The following is a 16,516-nucleotide window of genomic DNA, read 5'->3' as shown; positions in this document are numbered from 1 at the left end:
AAAGTCATCAATTAATCAAATCAAGATGCTCAAAAGCACTTCAGAAACAGAAGTTTTAACAAAGTAAAATTCCCTTTTGAATTTTTTTCCTTTTACATCAGATGTTGCATTTTTCAATATTCACATAATTACAAATATTACATTTTCGTAGGTTTTAATGTATTTAAATGGTTTTACGAAATTCTTTATTCATAGAGGGGAAACACTTTTATTAAAAACCAATTTGGAGAAGTTGTTTTGTTACAGCAGCCTAGATTAAAAAAAATACAAAGTGCAAATTGTGAGAATGAAATTTGAAGCAGTAATAGAAAAAAAAAAATTACATCATGCAAAGATTTGCAACAAATTGAATATTCGATAAGAGAAACAATGAGTATGAAATTAAACATTTAATAATAATAATAAAAAATAAAAAAATAAAAAATAAAGATAATAATAATAATAATAATAATAATAATAATAATAACAATAATAATAATAATAATAATAATAATAATAAGAAGAAGAAGAATAAGAATAAGAATAATAACAATAATAATAATAATAATAGTAATAATAATAATAATAATAATAATAATAATAATAATAATAATAATAATAATAATAGTAATTATTATTATTATTATTATTTATACTATAAATAATTATCCTAATTATTCTAATCCTGTAATTTCATCTTATATTGTATACCGCAAGTTTTCCATCTTACTTTTTTATTTCTATTTTTAATTTTTATTGAAATTATTTTAACCTGGCAGAATCTGTCTTCCATAGGTAGGAGGCATGATTTGTCAGCAGATCTTATAATTTAGTATAAACTGTTGATATAATATCATATATTCTATTTTAGTAAAACGTTTTTATTTAAATGCAATTATCATTTAAACTATTATAAAACAATGATTTCATTCATTTTAAATTCAAGGTTATAACTATTTTCTATTCCAATATTATTTGAATATTTAAAAGAACTTATCAATATCTATTATGATCATGTATTATACTTCATTTTAATGTGAGACTCAAAATGTATTATTACATGCTGCTGTCTTTAGGATTGATTTCTGCTCATGTGAAGCACTTTTTTTATGTGTGCTGAGTCTGCTAGGTCTGAGAGCATAATCTGTCTACGGATGAAGGAGATAGTTTTTAATTTTTTAATTTTATTTATTTTATTTTTTAATTCATTTTAACTATTATTTTAGTAAGATTTCAGTGTTACATCAGTCAGTTATTGCATCATTTATTACAGAGCTAACGCGCTCCTCCTGGGGTGGGCGGTCCCTTTAAGAATGTGTACGTGACTGGGAGCTTCTGAGCAGAGTGACGTAAGCGGAAGTGTTTTAACCTCCTCTTAAGGACAGGATCCGCGGAAGCTGCGAGGATCTGAAACCCCGGGGTGACACAGAGAGCGACCACAGGTAGGAGGACTCTTCTTATCACCTGAGTTATCGATAATGTGATATTATTAATTGATAAATAATTACCCGCGGAGCGTTTATGCTGCTCCGCTCTCCGCTGGAGACAGGAGGAGACAGGAGGAGAAATGAGGAGAAATGAGGAGCTAACTGATGCTCCATGTGTCACCTAGCCCACCTGTCCTCAGGAACACATCAGCACATCTTTAGGGTCATTGTTCATCCACAGAGCAGCTTCAGTTGGATAAATGCAGATTAATTAATCTGATCTGTTCTGTATGCATCAATAATCCTGCTTTAAAATAAGAATTCAGATTAATAACGCAGACACAGCTCATTACATGTGTCAGGAGGATAAACTCATTCTGTATTATCCAGGAAGTGTTCACATATGTTGTTATACAGCCTGCATTACTCTAACCACACCCTAACGGCTCTTTACAGCCTCTAATACCTTTATTATTCTATGTGTATCAACGTTTATTTAATATACACCCTTATTTATAAAAGTGAAAAAAATAAATAAAATGCTGTGGTGCTCAGTTTTACTGGCTATTTTTTTTTCGTAATATTGGTATTTTAATTGCACTGAGGCAACACGTGCAATTTATTTTTAATATATAATTGATATATTTTTATGTTTAGGAATAACATCAATGAACAATAAAACTTTAAATAAAATAATAATGAAATCTGGCTTTTTTAATTTTCAGAGATTTTTTTAAATTTTATTTTTTATGTTTGAATACTTTGCACTTACCTTTCACCTGAACAAAGAACAAAAAAAAAAAAAAAAAAAACAAACAAACAAAACAAAAAGGACTCAAAGGTTTTGTTTTGAGAGATTTTCTTTTCATCGTGTGACCTCTTTTCCTGCACCTCAAAAAACTCCACGTAGCACGCCAAAGAGCCAAAAACCTGACCTCCAAAGCTAAAAGTTATAATTAATGATAATAACACCCTTCATTGATATGTTTCTATCAGCAGAATCAGGCGCGCTGTCTTTCAGGAAGTGGTTTTTGTTTTTACCGCCACACTTGGCACATGGTATTCTAGTTCTCGCTTTTGAGGAAGAAAGTCAGAAATAACAGGTGGGAGCGTGTGGGTGTGAGCTGAGGCTCCTCTGACGTGTTTACACCTGAAACAAAGCTGAAAACTGGAGGTCATGGTGTTATGATGAAAACAAACCTGAGCTCATGTTTTCAGGTATTAGCTGCTTCCTGTTTTGTTGAGGGAAGGTTAAACTGGTTCTTGGAGGACGTTTGAGATCTTAGACATTGAGCAATGAGACAGAAATGATTTTTAAAGCATCAAAAGCTCAAAGCTGACAGAATAAAACATAATTACACCAACATGGCTTAATGATTACAGGCATTAGACTCATCACAGTCAAAGAGAAATACCTCGTTAAAACCCACACTAACAAAAACTGCAGGAAATGAACTTATGACACCGTTTGGTTCTCGTGTTGACTGGCCACCTGTGTCTGATCAATATGTTGCTGGAGTTTTTTGATTATCAGGATTTTTCTTCTCAAACTTGTCTTTGTTGTTTGACACAGGACAAGGAGCTTTATAAACAAACAGGGACAACAGATGTGAGGAGAGTCAGTGGGATAAAAATCAGTGTGATTTCATGTGATTAACACCATAAATTCAGTAAAATGAAAGATAGGTATAAAAAAATTAGAATTAAGGAAAAAAAAAATTACATTAATAAAAATCAATTAGAACAAAGTAAAATAATTTAAAAAAAATTCAAATTGAGTTAATTGAACTAAAATACATCATGTTAGCTAAAATGGATTAAATTAAAATAAATAAATTAAATTTAGGAATAAAATAAAAATGATTTTTCTAATTTATCCTAGCACTTTGTAAACCAGTGTTTCACAAAGCCCTTTATAAAAAAATGTGGACCCTCAACCAACACTACGGGAACAAAGTGGGGACACAGTGTGTCTTCATTTCACACACAGAAACAGAAAGCTACGCTGATGTTTACAGTTTAAACTCCGGGGACTCACAGTACCTGGGTCTGTCAGGTCAGAAACAGGAAAACAGGTGACCCACACCTGTGACATCACCACCACGAAGCAGGTGGGACTGCGGCCGCCGTGATTGGTTGGATGATGTAGATCTCTATTTATTTATTTATCACAGAGAATAAAAAATAATAATTTTTTGTGATTATTTTTGTTTTTTAATCCATTCCATCATTTCTAATACCACACAGGCTCACTGAACAATTCCTAAATCAAAGAGAATAAAAAAACTCTTATAAAAATATAATACAAGTTAATATAAAAAAATCAAATAAAAATATAACATGAAATAATGAATAAAAAATATATAATATAATGTATATAAATAAAATATTTTTATAATAAAATATTTAAATTTAAATGTTAAATATTTTTATCATATAAATAAAAATATTTGTATAATTTAAATATTTAATATTTATATTTGACATTTTACCATTAAAAATATAAATAAATATAAATATAAAAAATAGAATAATATAGTGGAATATGAAACATATCTTATAGAATGAAAATACTCTTATAAAAATATAATATAAGTCAATATATTAAGATAAGTCAAATAAGATAAACTATAATAAATGTAAAATATAAAATTTAATGTCTACAAAATAAAAGTATTTATATTATATAAATATTTAATATTCATATTTGATATTTACCATTAAAAATATAAATAAATATAAATATAGAAAATAGAAAAATATAATGGAATATGAAAAATGTCTTATAGAATAAAAATACTCAGGAAACATAAACCAGTATATAATGTTTTTGATGCTGTCAGATCTGTTTGGGGTTTAGTAGTCTCAGACAGAAAACACTCCTCACTGATCTCTGACAGTAACACAGCCTCTGCTCTGCTCTGTTTCTGTAGAAGAAGAAGAAGAAAACGCAGCGATGGATCGGATCAGGTCGGCGTTTAACAGCGTGGTAGGTGTTTTTGTCTATCATCTGTTTTAATCTGGAGGAGCTGGTTGAGTCAGATTTTGATGTTAGGCGTCAGGTCTTCCAGGAAGGATCTGGTTTCCTGGTTCCTGAACTCTCATGTCCTCTGCTCAGATCAAGAGCGAGCGCTACAGCAGGTTCACCCTGCAGCCTGCGGAGGACGGAGAGAGACACGTGGAGGTCAAACTGTCCGATGACGGAACAGAGGTGGAGGAGGAGCAGGCGGGAGGCTCTCCCAGCTTCAGGCCGGCGCCCCCTCAGAAGCAGAGCCGGCGCCATCTTTGCTTTGTGGTCACAGGAATCGCTGTGGTCTTTACCATCGGTAGGCCGCATCACGCATCAACCATGGAGTCACATGATCCCTTCCAGCTTCCTAAACCATCTCACATATCTGTCTCTCAGGCTTCATGATTGGTTACTTCAGCCAGAGAGAACCAGAGGTGGCGACGGCGAGTGTTGACCTCAGGCCTGGAGCGGCAAACCGTTCTGCTGCTGGACCAACGCTGACGACGGAGCCTCCGGCCGTCGCTCCTGAAGCTCAGGACGCTCAGATGGACTGGGCGGACGTCAGGAAACTCCTCCAGGAGAAACTGACCAGCCAGGCCTTGGAGAAAACTCTGAGGTCAGATGAGTAACACACGACTCACACCTAGCTTCAAACTCATCTTCACCTGAAACGACCCTCTGAAAGTGAAATCAGTTACACAAGGTTTCCACCAACCAGGCAGCCGTGGCCGCAGAGCGATCACAGAGCTTTTTATTTTTAAACCAGTCAGGAAACAAAGAGGCAGAGGAAGGTTAGAGCCACTCACGTTATGTAAGACAGATAATACCAACAAGTTTCAGCTCAGTGATGGACTGACCCAAAGACCTGCAGAGTATCTGGCTGCAGCTGCTGATCTGGGGTCAGGCAGATTAATGAGTTTACAGCCGCGCATGTAGAGTGGGTAAATATCTGTATTTATAGAATAGAAAAGAAAAGAACAGAAGTCTCTGTCTCCTGGATCCTGTCTGCTCACAGCAGGTGAAGCTCTTCCAATGTGGCCTTGGTGTCTGCTGTTAGCTCTGTTAGCCATGTCTGTGAATAGCATGATGCTACTCTGCCCTCTGGTATTCCCTCTATTGCTGGGTTAGCACAGCTAGCTCGTCCATCTTATTGGAGATAGATCTACCTCCTTCTCCTCACCTTGTGGGAGACATCTGGCCTAGCACCACTTAGCATTAATATGCTTCAGGCTGCTAACAGCTGATTTCACATGTAAACAATGCAGCCATGGTTACATGTAGGATCTCCAGACAAACACAGGAAAAAAAGTAGTAAAAATATCACTGAAGACAACCACAAAACTAGCAAAGTAATGACCCACTCCAAATACAAAGATGACGAAAAGATAAAAAAATTACAAGAAACGGACAAAGAGGAGAAAGCAGCCACAACCAGGGTATTATTTGAGACAGGGGTGTTCAACCTGTGGCTCTGGAGCCTCATGTGGCTCTTTGACTCCTTTGCAGTGGCTCCTTGTAGCTTTAAAAATATTATTAAAATAAAGGGCTTTTAATATTTTAATAATAACAACACAGACACTAAGTAAAATCATAATATAAAATTTGGACTAAAACTGCATCACCTCTTGAAACAAAGCTTTAATTTTTTGTGTTTTTTTTTCATTTTTTTATTTCAATTTTTGACATTTTTGCAAATTAAGAAAAAGGATTCTACATTTTTCAAAGATTTTGCAAATTTTTGAATTTTTTATATAAATTCCTTTTTTTGCAATTTTAGAAAGTTTTAACAATTTTTGGAAATTAAGCAAAATTTTTAAATTGCATTATTTAGGTTTTTTTTGCAAATTTATGACATTTCATCAATTTCCCTGAAATTTTGCACATTTTTTAAATTCATTTTTTATTTAGCAAATTTTTGATCTTTTTTTTATTTCTAAATTTTGCAAAATTTATAAAATCTATGACACTACAAATTTCTTTTTTCTCTTAAATTTGCAAATTTATTAAAAAATAAATTAAATAATTAAATAAATTAATTAATAAAAACAAAAAAACTAAGAAATCACATGTACAAATTTATAAACACAAAAACGTCTCGTTTAGATAATTATTCACCTGATTATTCACTTTTTTTTTGTCTTAATGTGAAGATAAAGTAGATTTTGTGTCTCCTGAATGACTTTCATCCAGGTGAGCTGAGGAAAAACGGCTCTTTTGAAAGTAAAGGCTGCAGACCCCTGATTTAAGAATTTGTTATTATTTTACAAATTAAACATATATTTTTGAGATGTGGTTCAAAAAATACTCCAGTTTTGAAACCAATGCATAATCCTGTTTGTTAATCCTGATTACAAAATAATCGTCCAGCCCTCGTCTGAGTCAGTTTCTAATGAGGTCTTTTGTACCTAAGACGTGAGGCCAGGTCAGGATTCACCAGAAACTTTCAATATAGAAACTAAATGATGGTTATTAAGAGCCAATAACGCCCCCTACTGTTTCCTGCTTCGATCGTGGCAGACTCAGGATCACGACTGTGCACTTCAGGGTCAGTAGGAACAAACTGTTGCATGAGATCAAACAGGAAATGATGCATTTGAAGAGAAACCAGACGTGCCAACAGATCCCAGACCTCTGGCCCCACCTCAGACCAGACTGAATCCTGATCCAGAGGCCGCTCTGAGTCCGCTACGGTTTGTTTCCCCGCAGTGAGTTCACGCTGACGCAGCGATCAGCCGGGAGCCAGGGAGACACGAGTCAGGCAAACCACATCTACAACGAGTTCAAGCAGCTGCAGATGGATCCCTGGAACGACGTGCACTACGTCCAGCTGCAGAAGCTCGACAGGTCAGTTCACCTCCACTTCCTGTCACCTGATGATCTGGATCACCTCCAGACCTTCGTATGTTAACGGTAAATGAGTCAACGTCTGCTTCGTCCTTTCTGCAGCTCGCGTCCAAACCGGATCACCTTTGGTCCCAACGACTTTCAGCTGGCCGGGTTCCTGGCGTACAGCGCTGCAGGCACCGTTCAGGTGATGCTTCTTTTACCTGCAGGTCTCACTGAGTTAACTGATGAACGCTGACCTGAATCATGTGACCTCTCTGTGCGTGCAGGGGAAACTGGTGTATGCTAACTACGGCCGCCCGGAGGATCTGCTGGTGGTGCAGGAGAAGAAGGTGGAGATGAAGGGCAGCGTGTTGCTGCTGCGAGCCGGGAACATCAGCTTCGCCGAGCAGGTTTGTGCTGATCCCGTCACTCCTCCTGTGGAGCCTCAGACCTGGTTTTCATGAGTCTGGTTTGTGGTCTTCAGGTGGATAATGCTGCCAACGCGGGAGCCGCCGCCGTTCTGATCTACCCCGACGTCCAGGACTTCAAGTATGTGGCGTACACGACCCTCTTCGGACACGTGAGTTCTCCACCCGTGGGCAGAGGAGCTGAAACACTCTGTGGGACGTGGTGCTGATCTCTGTGTCTGTTCAGGTCCATCTGGGCTCAGGTGACCCCTACACACCTGGATTCCCCTCCTTCAACCACACACAGTTCCCCCCCACCAAGTCATCCGGCCTCCCCAAGATCCCGGCTCAGACCATCACCGCAGACCAGGCCACGCTGCTGCTGGCGTAAGTGTCCCGTCCACACACTAAACATAAGGAGCTGCAATACACGGCCAGACCACAGGGGGCAGCACAACATCTCCTCTCTCTCTCTGTAGGAGGATCGGCGGTCCTGAACCAGACGCCAGCAGCGGGTTTAAAGGCGGTGTGAACTTACGGAATTACAGTCTCGGGGGGATCCTGGACGTCACGGTGGAGGTGAACAACCAGCTGGTCAACACCGAGATCCACAACGTGTTCGGGGTCATCAAAGGGTTCACTGACCCGGGTAGGAGCGGTTTCTTGTCTGGTCTCAGATCAGCTGTTTCCTGGTTAAACACCAAACGTCTGACGCGCTCTGTGTCCCCGTGTCTGACCCGCAGATCGTTACGTGGTTCTGGGAGCTCAGAGAGACGCCTGGGGTCGAGGTTACGCCCGGGCCACGGTGGGGACGTCCGTGCTGGTGGAGCTGGCCAGAGCCGTTCAGGAGATGGTGGAGAAAGGTAACGAGTCAGATCTATGTGAATACATCTACGTTTTGGATAAGGGGTTATCTCCCTCAACCAGCTCAGATCGTCACGCTCAGGGAAAAGTTGATTTTAAGAAAAAAAAATGTTGTTAGTCAGGTCTGATGGAGGGAAAAAGATTAAAGACAGGAAGTGTTTGAGTCAGTTTGAGAAATCTTTACATTACCATGTGCACCGATGACGACAACAACGACAACAACAACCTGCTTCAGACAAACAGGAAGCTGACAGAGGAAAACAACCTTTGTCTATTCTTTTAATTATTAATTCTTTCTTTGCAAACTTTCTATTTTTTTCCTTTCTCTATTCTTTCTGTTGTTCTTAGTTTTTCTTTCTTTCTTTCTTTCTTTCTTTTCCTTTTTCTTTTTCTTTCCTTCTTTCTTTCTTTTTCTTTTCCTTTAACGTCCTTATTCTTTCTTTCCTTTTTTCTTTCTTTCTTTCTTTCTTTCTTTCTTTCTTTCTTTTTTTCTTTCTTTCTCTTTTCTTTTCTTTCTTTTTCTCTTCCTTTTTCTTTGTTTTTTTCCTTTCATTTTTTCTTTTTTCTTTACTTTTATTCTTTCTGTCTTTTCCTTTTCTGTCCTTTATTTTTCGTGTTTTTTCTTCTTTTTTCTTTGTTCTCTACCCTTTTTTTCCTTTTTTTGAATTTGTTCCTTTATTTGTTCATACTTTCTTTCTATCTTTTAATCATTTTTCACTCTGTCTTTTTTCAACCTTTGTTTAAAATTTTTTAACTCTTTTACTTTTTAATTGTTCTCTTCTTTTTGTTTCGATGCACTTCTTTCTATCTTTCTTTTGTCTTTTAATTTGCTGTTTTATTTGTTCCTTCTTTCTTTCAATCTTTTATTCCTGCATTTGCTTATTGGTCTTTTTCTTTGACTTTCCTTCTTCCTTGTTTCGTTTTTTCCTTCCCCACCTCCTTTTTCTTCTGCTTCTTCTTCTTTCCTTTTCCTTTCCTTTAATTTTTGTTCTTTTGTTTGTTTCATTCATCGTATTTTCTTGGGGTCTTTTTTTCACTTTTGATCTTTTCTTTATCATTTTTATCTTCTCAGTTTCTGTCATTTCCTCTAACCCTAATTATTTCTTTTTGTTATTATTTGTTGTTTTTTTCTTTTGATTTCTCTGTTTTTCATCTTCATTGTTTGGATTCTTTAAAGTTTTTATTCATCCATCCATCCATCCATTTTCTTCCGCTTATCTGGGGTCGGGTCACGGGGGAAGTTTTTATTTGTGTTGTAAATTCCTGAACTTATTTAGACTTTTTGCGTGGAGCTGATTCTTCAGTTTTTTAACTCATTAAAGGAAAAACAAAATTTTCAGAGAATATTTCAGAGTTTTGTTTCTTTCTACATTTCTCTCCAGACGGCTTCAGGCCCAGGAGGAGCTTGGTCTTTGCCAGCTGGAGTGCTGGAGAGTACGGGAGTGTTGGCGCCACTGAGTGGCTGGAGGTATGAACTGCAGTTTCTGAGTCCCTGAAATGAAAGGGTTAAAATCTGCTCTAACTCTGCTGCGTGTTCCTCAGGGCTACATGTCGTCCATCGACAGGCGTGTTGTGTCCTACATTAACCTGGACGGCGTGGTCATGGGTCAGTACGCCTCACACCTGTCCTCCTCAGGTGTTTCTACCTGAAAACTCACTGAGTCTGTGTCCTCACAGGTCGTGGGAGCTTCATCGCCTCAGCCAGCCCTCTGCTCTACGGCCTCCTGGAGAGCACCATGAAGGAGGTAGGACCCCGTAGACCTGGTCCGGTCTGACCTGGCAGCAGACGGTCTGGGTTGACCCCTCTGTCCTGTGTTTCAGGTGGACAGTCCTCTGGGATCTGGATCCGTGTACGACCTGGTGGGGAAGGCTGCGTGGCAGACCAAGGCGTGAGTACGGCCTGCTGACAGCGGGGGGCGCTGTGGTTGATCTCTTTGGTTTCAGACTCAACAGGAAGTTGTTTTTTTATTCTGTGGCGTTGTGTTGGTGCAGACTGAGGCCCATGACCCTGAGCGACTCTGCGTACCCCTTCCTGGCCTCCTCTGGGATCCCCTCCGTCTCCTTCCACTTCATCTCCCCTCAGGTGAGTCCTGACGCCGACCAGACGCCGCGCACGCTCACTGATAACGTTTGTTTGTTTGTTTGTTTACGTGGACTGGGTTTCTTCTCTTCGTAGACTGAGAACTACATCTACTACGGCACCAACCTGGACACCCCGGACCACCTGGACTACCAGACCAACCACCGCACCAGTGAGATCACGGCTCTGGCGGCTCAGTTCGCCGGCCACATGGCGCTGCGTCTCGTCCACGACCACCTGCTGAGGCTGAGCGTGGGCCAGTACGGGAAGACGCTCCTCCAGGCCGTGGCGAGGGTGTACGACCACATGAACAAGATGAAGATGGTCAGTTCCTCTGTGTCGCTGCGCGTGTGTGTGTGTGTTTCTGTGTGTGTATATTTACGCTGTGTGTACTCTCCTCCCACAGTCCGGTCAGCTGCAGGGGGTCAGTCCGTCCTGGCTGAGTCAGGCGCGCGGCTCCTTCTACCGAGCGGCTGAAAGCATCAGGAACGACATCATCAACACCGACCTGAGCGACAAGGAGGCGTGTCGCATCCTCAACGACCGGATCATGAAGGTAAGATCCCTCCGCCATCAACGCACAGACGCTTTTAAAGGGTCAATACGTGCATCTGTACACCGTGATTTTTTTATTTTATGATTTTAAGTTTTTAAATCTCATTATTTGGAATTTCTAAGATTTTAATCACCTAACTTTATTTCTGATCCTTTTGTTTTAACTCCTTATCTGATGGGTTCCCAGACTTTACTGTGCCAAGGCCCCAAACAGCATTTGCATCTGGTCAGGGACCTCCTTTAGAAACTACAAGACAACAAAACATGCAAAGAAATGTCAACTTTAAGAAAGTATTTTCTAATTTTATTCACTTTTAATGAATTATCAGATGTTTAGAACAGGAAGTTATAAACAATCAAATCCAGACTCACAGACGTAGGTTTTTGCTAAAGGAGGTGTTCAGGGCTCTGTCAGCTGAGGTGGATCCTCCTTTCCTACATGGAGCCAGTAGTTCGACAGGGAATGAGCCACAAAGTCCAGTTCAGTTTTTTAGATAGCGTAATAACAGTATATAACAAAAAAAAAATTAAATGAAATATAATGATAATTATTATTATAATATTAATAATAATAATAACATTTATAATAATAACAAACACAATAATGATAATAGTAATAATAATAATAATAATAATAATAATAATAATAATAATAATAATGATACCAAGATAATAATGTTTTTTTTTTCAGAAACAAAATTAATTCTGAGTCCCCCCAAGAAGCTGCTGCCACCACTTTGAAATCCACCGCATAATCATATTTTACGTTTAAATACTATTAATTCAAATTTTTATCAAAATTCGAAAAATTTTGGAAAATTTGTTTACAGCTGGAGACAAATGCATTAACAAGACAAATAAAACAACAACTGAATCCTCCACATCAAGTACAAATAACACGAAACGCTCAGCAAAGTCTCTCCAGCTCTGTGATAAGAAATAATGAGGAGATAAAAGAGACAAAAAAGATAAAGTGCAGTTTGTTTTTAATATTTATATTTTTTTCTCATAGTTTTACCTTTATTATACCATTATTCTGTTTTTTCATCTCTACTTTGTAATTTTTTTCGCTTCCTATCTCATTACAGACTTCTATCACCTAATTTTATCTCTTATCTCCTATTGTGTTATATTTGAATTTTTTATCTTATTCTTTTTAATAAAGTCCCAAAATTGTGGGATTCTTATTCATTTATTTTATATTGTTTTAAATTATTTTTCCCACACTATTTTTACTTTTTATCCCATAGTAATTTTTTTCCCTCATAATTTCACCATAATTATACAATTTTTCTGTTGTTTCATCTCAGCATTGTGATTTTTCATTGCATAATTTGAATTTTTAATCTCATTATTTTGACTTTCTATCTCATTAGTTTTTTATCACTTAATTTTATGTCTTATCTTTTCATTTTGACTTTTTATCTTATTCTTTTTAATTAAGTCCCAAAATTGTGAGATTTTTATTTCTTTATTTTTATTGTTTTTAATTATTTTTCTTACTTTATTTTTACTTTTTATTCAATAGTTATGATTTTTTTTAATCTCATAATTTTAACTTCCTTTTCTAGTATTATCAATCAATCAAACAATCAAACTTTATTTGTATAGCACTTTTCATACATAAATCTGTAAAACAAAGTGCTTTACAACAACAGAAAATAAATTTAAAAAAAAAAAAAAAAGATATAACAAGAACTGGAATAAAAAGCAGAAAATCCCCTCACCCCAAATCAAATTCAATAAACACACACACGAAGACAAAAAAAAGGAAATTCTGACAGAAAACATGTTAGATTGAGAATTAGAGGACTGAGGAAGCGCCATCTTGAGTTAAAATGAGGAAACACAGGAGCTAAAATCAAAATAGTAATTAATTAATAAAAAATAATTTAATAAAATAACAATAAATAAAATCAGCTAAAAGCAGATTAAAAAGTTAGATCTTGAGTTTTCTTACATTAGTTTAGTGTAGTTTAGTTAGTCTTTATTTTATTCATGTTGACATAAAAATATATGTACAATATAAAAATTTATAATCTGAAATGAATGAAAAGGAGCAGAAAGAAGAAAAAGTCTCATTATATCTGCCTCTTAATGATCAGAGAAATCACAGATACTGTCACTCAGCAGCGTTTATTATGTTTAACTGTTTTATTTTTAGGCCCAGTCTCCCTCTTTGTTTCCTGTCCCTGTCTGAAGTGAGCTTCATCACTTCCTGACGTGGTTTCTGAGTCTGAGAATAGATCTGGATGTTTTTCTTTGGACCGCAGTAAAAAAGAGGAAACGATGAGTTTGTTTCAGGACCAGAGGAGGCGCTCTCTCTGGTGTTATTCAGACTGAAACAAAGTGAATTAATCTGATGGTGACGCTGACAGTTTTTCCGGACTCTTCCAGGTCGAACACAGCCTCCTCTCCCCGTTCGTCAGCCCCGTTGACACCCCGTTCCGCCACATCCTGCTGGGCCGGGGCCCCCACACGCTGGCCTCCATCGCAGAGACCACGGACGCCGCGCAGCTCCACACCCAGCTGGCTCTGGCCACCTGGACCCTGCAGGGATGTGCCAACGCCATGGTGGGCGACATCTGGGACTTAGACAACGAAATCTAGAGAAGAAGAAGAAGAAGAGGAGGGGAGTGGGGGGAGGAGGTGTGAGGCAGAGGGAGGAGCTCCTAATAAGCACTTAAGCACAAGCTGTCAATCAGAGGTCTAAGCCCCGCCCTTTAAAACCATACCTGCTCTGACCTCGAACCGCCGATCACTGAGAAACCTTATTTCTACTTCAGTTTTTTATCAGTGGCAGTGTCCACTATAAAAGTGTTATTTTGTCTTTTTATACGACGTTATCGGAAGCAGTGCCTTCCATAATTATGACGGTTATACTGTCTCAAGCTACGGCAGCATCTGCTACGCACGCCACTCCAGCTGTTCACGACTAGACGAGGCGACACGTCCGTTCGTTATGGCCTTCATTTCTCCGTTTACGAGCTGACACATCCTGTTTTCATCAGGTTTACATTTCAGAGCTTTAATCACTTCCTGTCACAGACCACAGGGAGGATTTAAAGCAGCTTGATTTGTCGGCTGTTACTGAGATGTATGTTCAAAATAAGCCAAATAATTTCTGATATTTTTGTCTAATAATCATATTTTTTTGAGGAGCAGAGTTTGACAGAGCCTGGACTAACAGGATGAGTTAAAACAGCAATTAACACTTGTAAAATTTTATACCAGAAAAAATCAAATCAAGTGTTTTTGTCTTATTTTGAGTAAAAATGTCACCTAAGATTCAAAATACACTGTAAAAAATTAAACTGGAAATTTTATCATTAAAATCCCATTACGTTTAAATACAACGCTGTAAAAAATGTCACTGTAAAAAATAAAAAAATCAGACTTTCTTCCACCAGTAATAAAATAAACTGGAAATTTTAACATTACATTAAGTTTGAATACAACGCTGTAAAAATGTCACTGTAAAAAAAAAAATCAGGCTTTCTTCCACCAGTAAAAAAAAATAAACTGGAAATTTTAACATTTAAAATCCCATTACGTTTAAATACAACGCTGTAAAAAATGTCACTGAAAAAAAAAAATTCTGACTATTTCTTCAACCAATTAAAAAAAAGTTAGACTGGAAATTTTAACATTACATTAAGTTTGAATACAATGCTGTAAAAAATGTCACTGTAAAAAAAAAAATCAGGCTTTCTTCCACCAGTAAAAAAAAATAAACTGGAAATTTTAACATTACATTAAGTTTGAATACAATGCTGTAAAAAATGTCACTGTAAAAAAAAAAATCAGGCTTTTTTTCCACCAGTAAAAAAAAATAAACTGGAAATTTTAACATTACATTAGGTTTAAATACAACACTGTAAAAAATGTCACTGACAAAAAAAAATTCAGACTATTTCTTCCAACAGATTAAAAAAATTAAACTGGAAATTTTAACAATAAAATACCATTAGGTTTACATACAACGCTGTAAAAAATGTCACTGTAAAAAAAAAAATCAGACTTTCTTCCACCAATAAAAAAAAATAAACTGGAAATTTTAACATTTAAAATCCCATTTGGTTTAAGTATAACGCTGTAAAAAATGTCACTGAAAAAAAAAAATTCTGACTATTTCTTCCAACCGTTTTTTAAGTTTACGCTGACATTTTTAACAGTGTAAGCCATGTTTACCTTACAAGTCTCAAAAAAGCAGAAACACACCTTAATCAACAAGAATAAACTTTCTTTTACCCCATTTCTGTCTAGTTATACCTTGAAATAAAACATTTTCCTCCAGTTTTGATGAAAAATAAGACGAACACTTGCGTCACATCTCAGGAAGTCAAGGAAAAACTGAGCTCGTTCAACTTCTTTGCACTAAAAAAAAACAAACTGTCGATTTCTGTCTGCTTGCTAGCATGCCAAGCTAACATCAATCCAGGATCCTGCTGTTGGATAATCCTCCTCCGGATCTCCAAATTTTCAAGCTGCCGCACAGAAAGCGTCGTTTAAAGGGAGAAATGAAGGTCATGTGATGTGTTTTTCCCGCTCTTATGTTGGCAGGAATCTGAAAATCTGACAAATATGAAAACAAGAAATGATGACTTATTGACTTCACGCTTGGACGTGAAATGCTGGATTAATTCTGAGAGCTCAAAACGCCACAAACATCAGCGCGTCTTCAAACCCGAGCTGATTGGTTCCTGACGTTCTCAAAACGCTGTTTTCTTCGGAGCTGTTGTTACGACGAAGTTATCGGGAGCAGTGCCTTCCATACTTGAAAACCCATTATCGGGAGCAGTGCCTTCCATAATGACGCAGCAGTGATGGTAGTTTTTGTCTACCAGTGAGTGTGTGTGTGTGTGTGAGTGTGTGTGTATTTATCGGGAGCAGTGCCTCTCATATTTCACTTGTAAGGTGGAACAACTTATCGGGGACAGTGTTTCCCAGAGTTTTATACTTGACGTTTATATTTATTTGTCTTTATTTTCACTTTGTGTGTGTGTGAGTGTGTGTTAGCAGGTGTAGTCTTCTTCCTGTGTGACGCAGACAGAGCTCTTAGAGGTGAGGCTTGTGTCTGAACCTCCGCGTCCCTTCAGATGAATCCTCTGCATGTTTCTGACACGTGTCCTCTAACCCGCATGTTTCTGTCAGCTCCGGCAAGCCGCAGCCCAACACAACGTTGATGAAATATTATCAAAGACAAAACGTTACATTAAATTCATAAATTTAACCTAAAAAAAATGAATAACAGTTACAGGAAGTCAACAAACCTGGCGACAGTTGAGGTCGCAGATATGTTTGAAAGAGCAAAATCAGTTTCTTGACGTTAAAATCTTTAAACTAAATTTCTTCGTTCATGTTTAAC

At 37.3% G+C, this 16,516-nt stretch overlaps 1 protein-coding gene across 1 annotated transcript; it reads left to right on the top strand.

Annotated features, from left to right (window-relative positions):
- The first annotated feature begins 1,334 nt into the window (after positions 1–1,334).
- Positions 1,335–14,543, top strand: tfr1b (transferrin receptor 1b). The gene is made up of 19 exons (XM_074693610.1): positions 1,335–1,421; positions 4,343–4,395; positions 4,525–4,732; positions 4,813–5,032; positions 7,123–7,260; positions 7,363–7,447; positions 7,530–7,652; positions 7,727–7,822; positions 7,897–8,036; positions 8,129–8,298; positions 8,393–8,512; positions 9,896–9,981; positions 10,056–10,119; positions 10,191–10,258; positions 10,335–10,402; positions 10,506–10,596; positions 10,690–10,917; positions 11,000–11,149; positions 13,546–14,543. Exons 2-19 carry the CDS (start codon positions 4,363–4,365, stop codon positions 13,756–13,758), a joined length of 2,301 nt encoding a protein of 766 aa, XP_074549711.1. The 5' UTR covers positions 1,335–1,421; positions 4,343–4,362; the 3' UTR covers positions 13,759–14,543.
- Positions 14,544–16,516: the final 1,973 nt, after the last annotated feature.

This window comes from Halichoeres trimaculatus, unplaced genomic scaffold, assembly GCF_033239565.1.
Source record: "Halichoeres trimaculatus isolate MK-OKI-2021-1 unplaced genomic scaffold, fHalTri1.1 fHalTri1_scaffold_18, whole genome shotgun sequence".
In the NCBI taxonomy this organism is placed as follows: Eukaryota; Metazoa; Chordata; class Actinopteri; order Labriformes; family Labridae; genus Halichoeres; species Halichoeres trimaculatus.
Note: the sequence above shows the minus strand (reverse complement) of the source record. Positions and strands in the feature narration are given on the sequence as shown.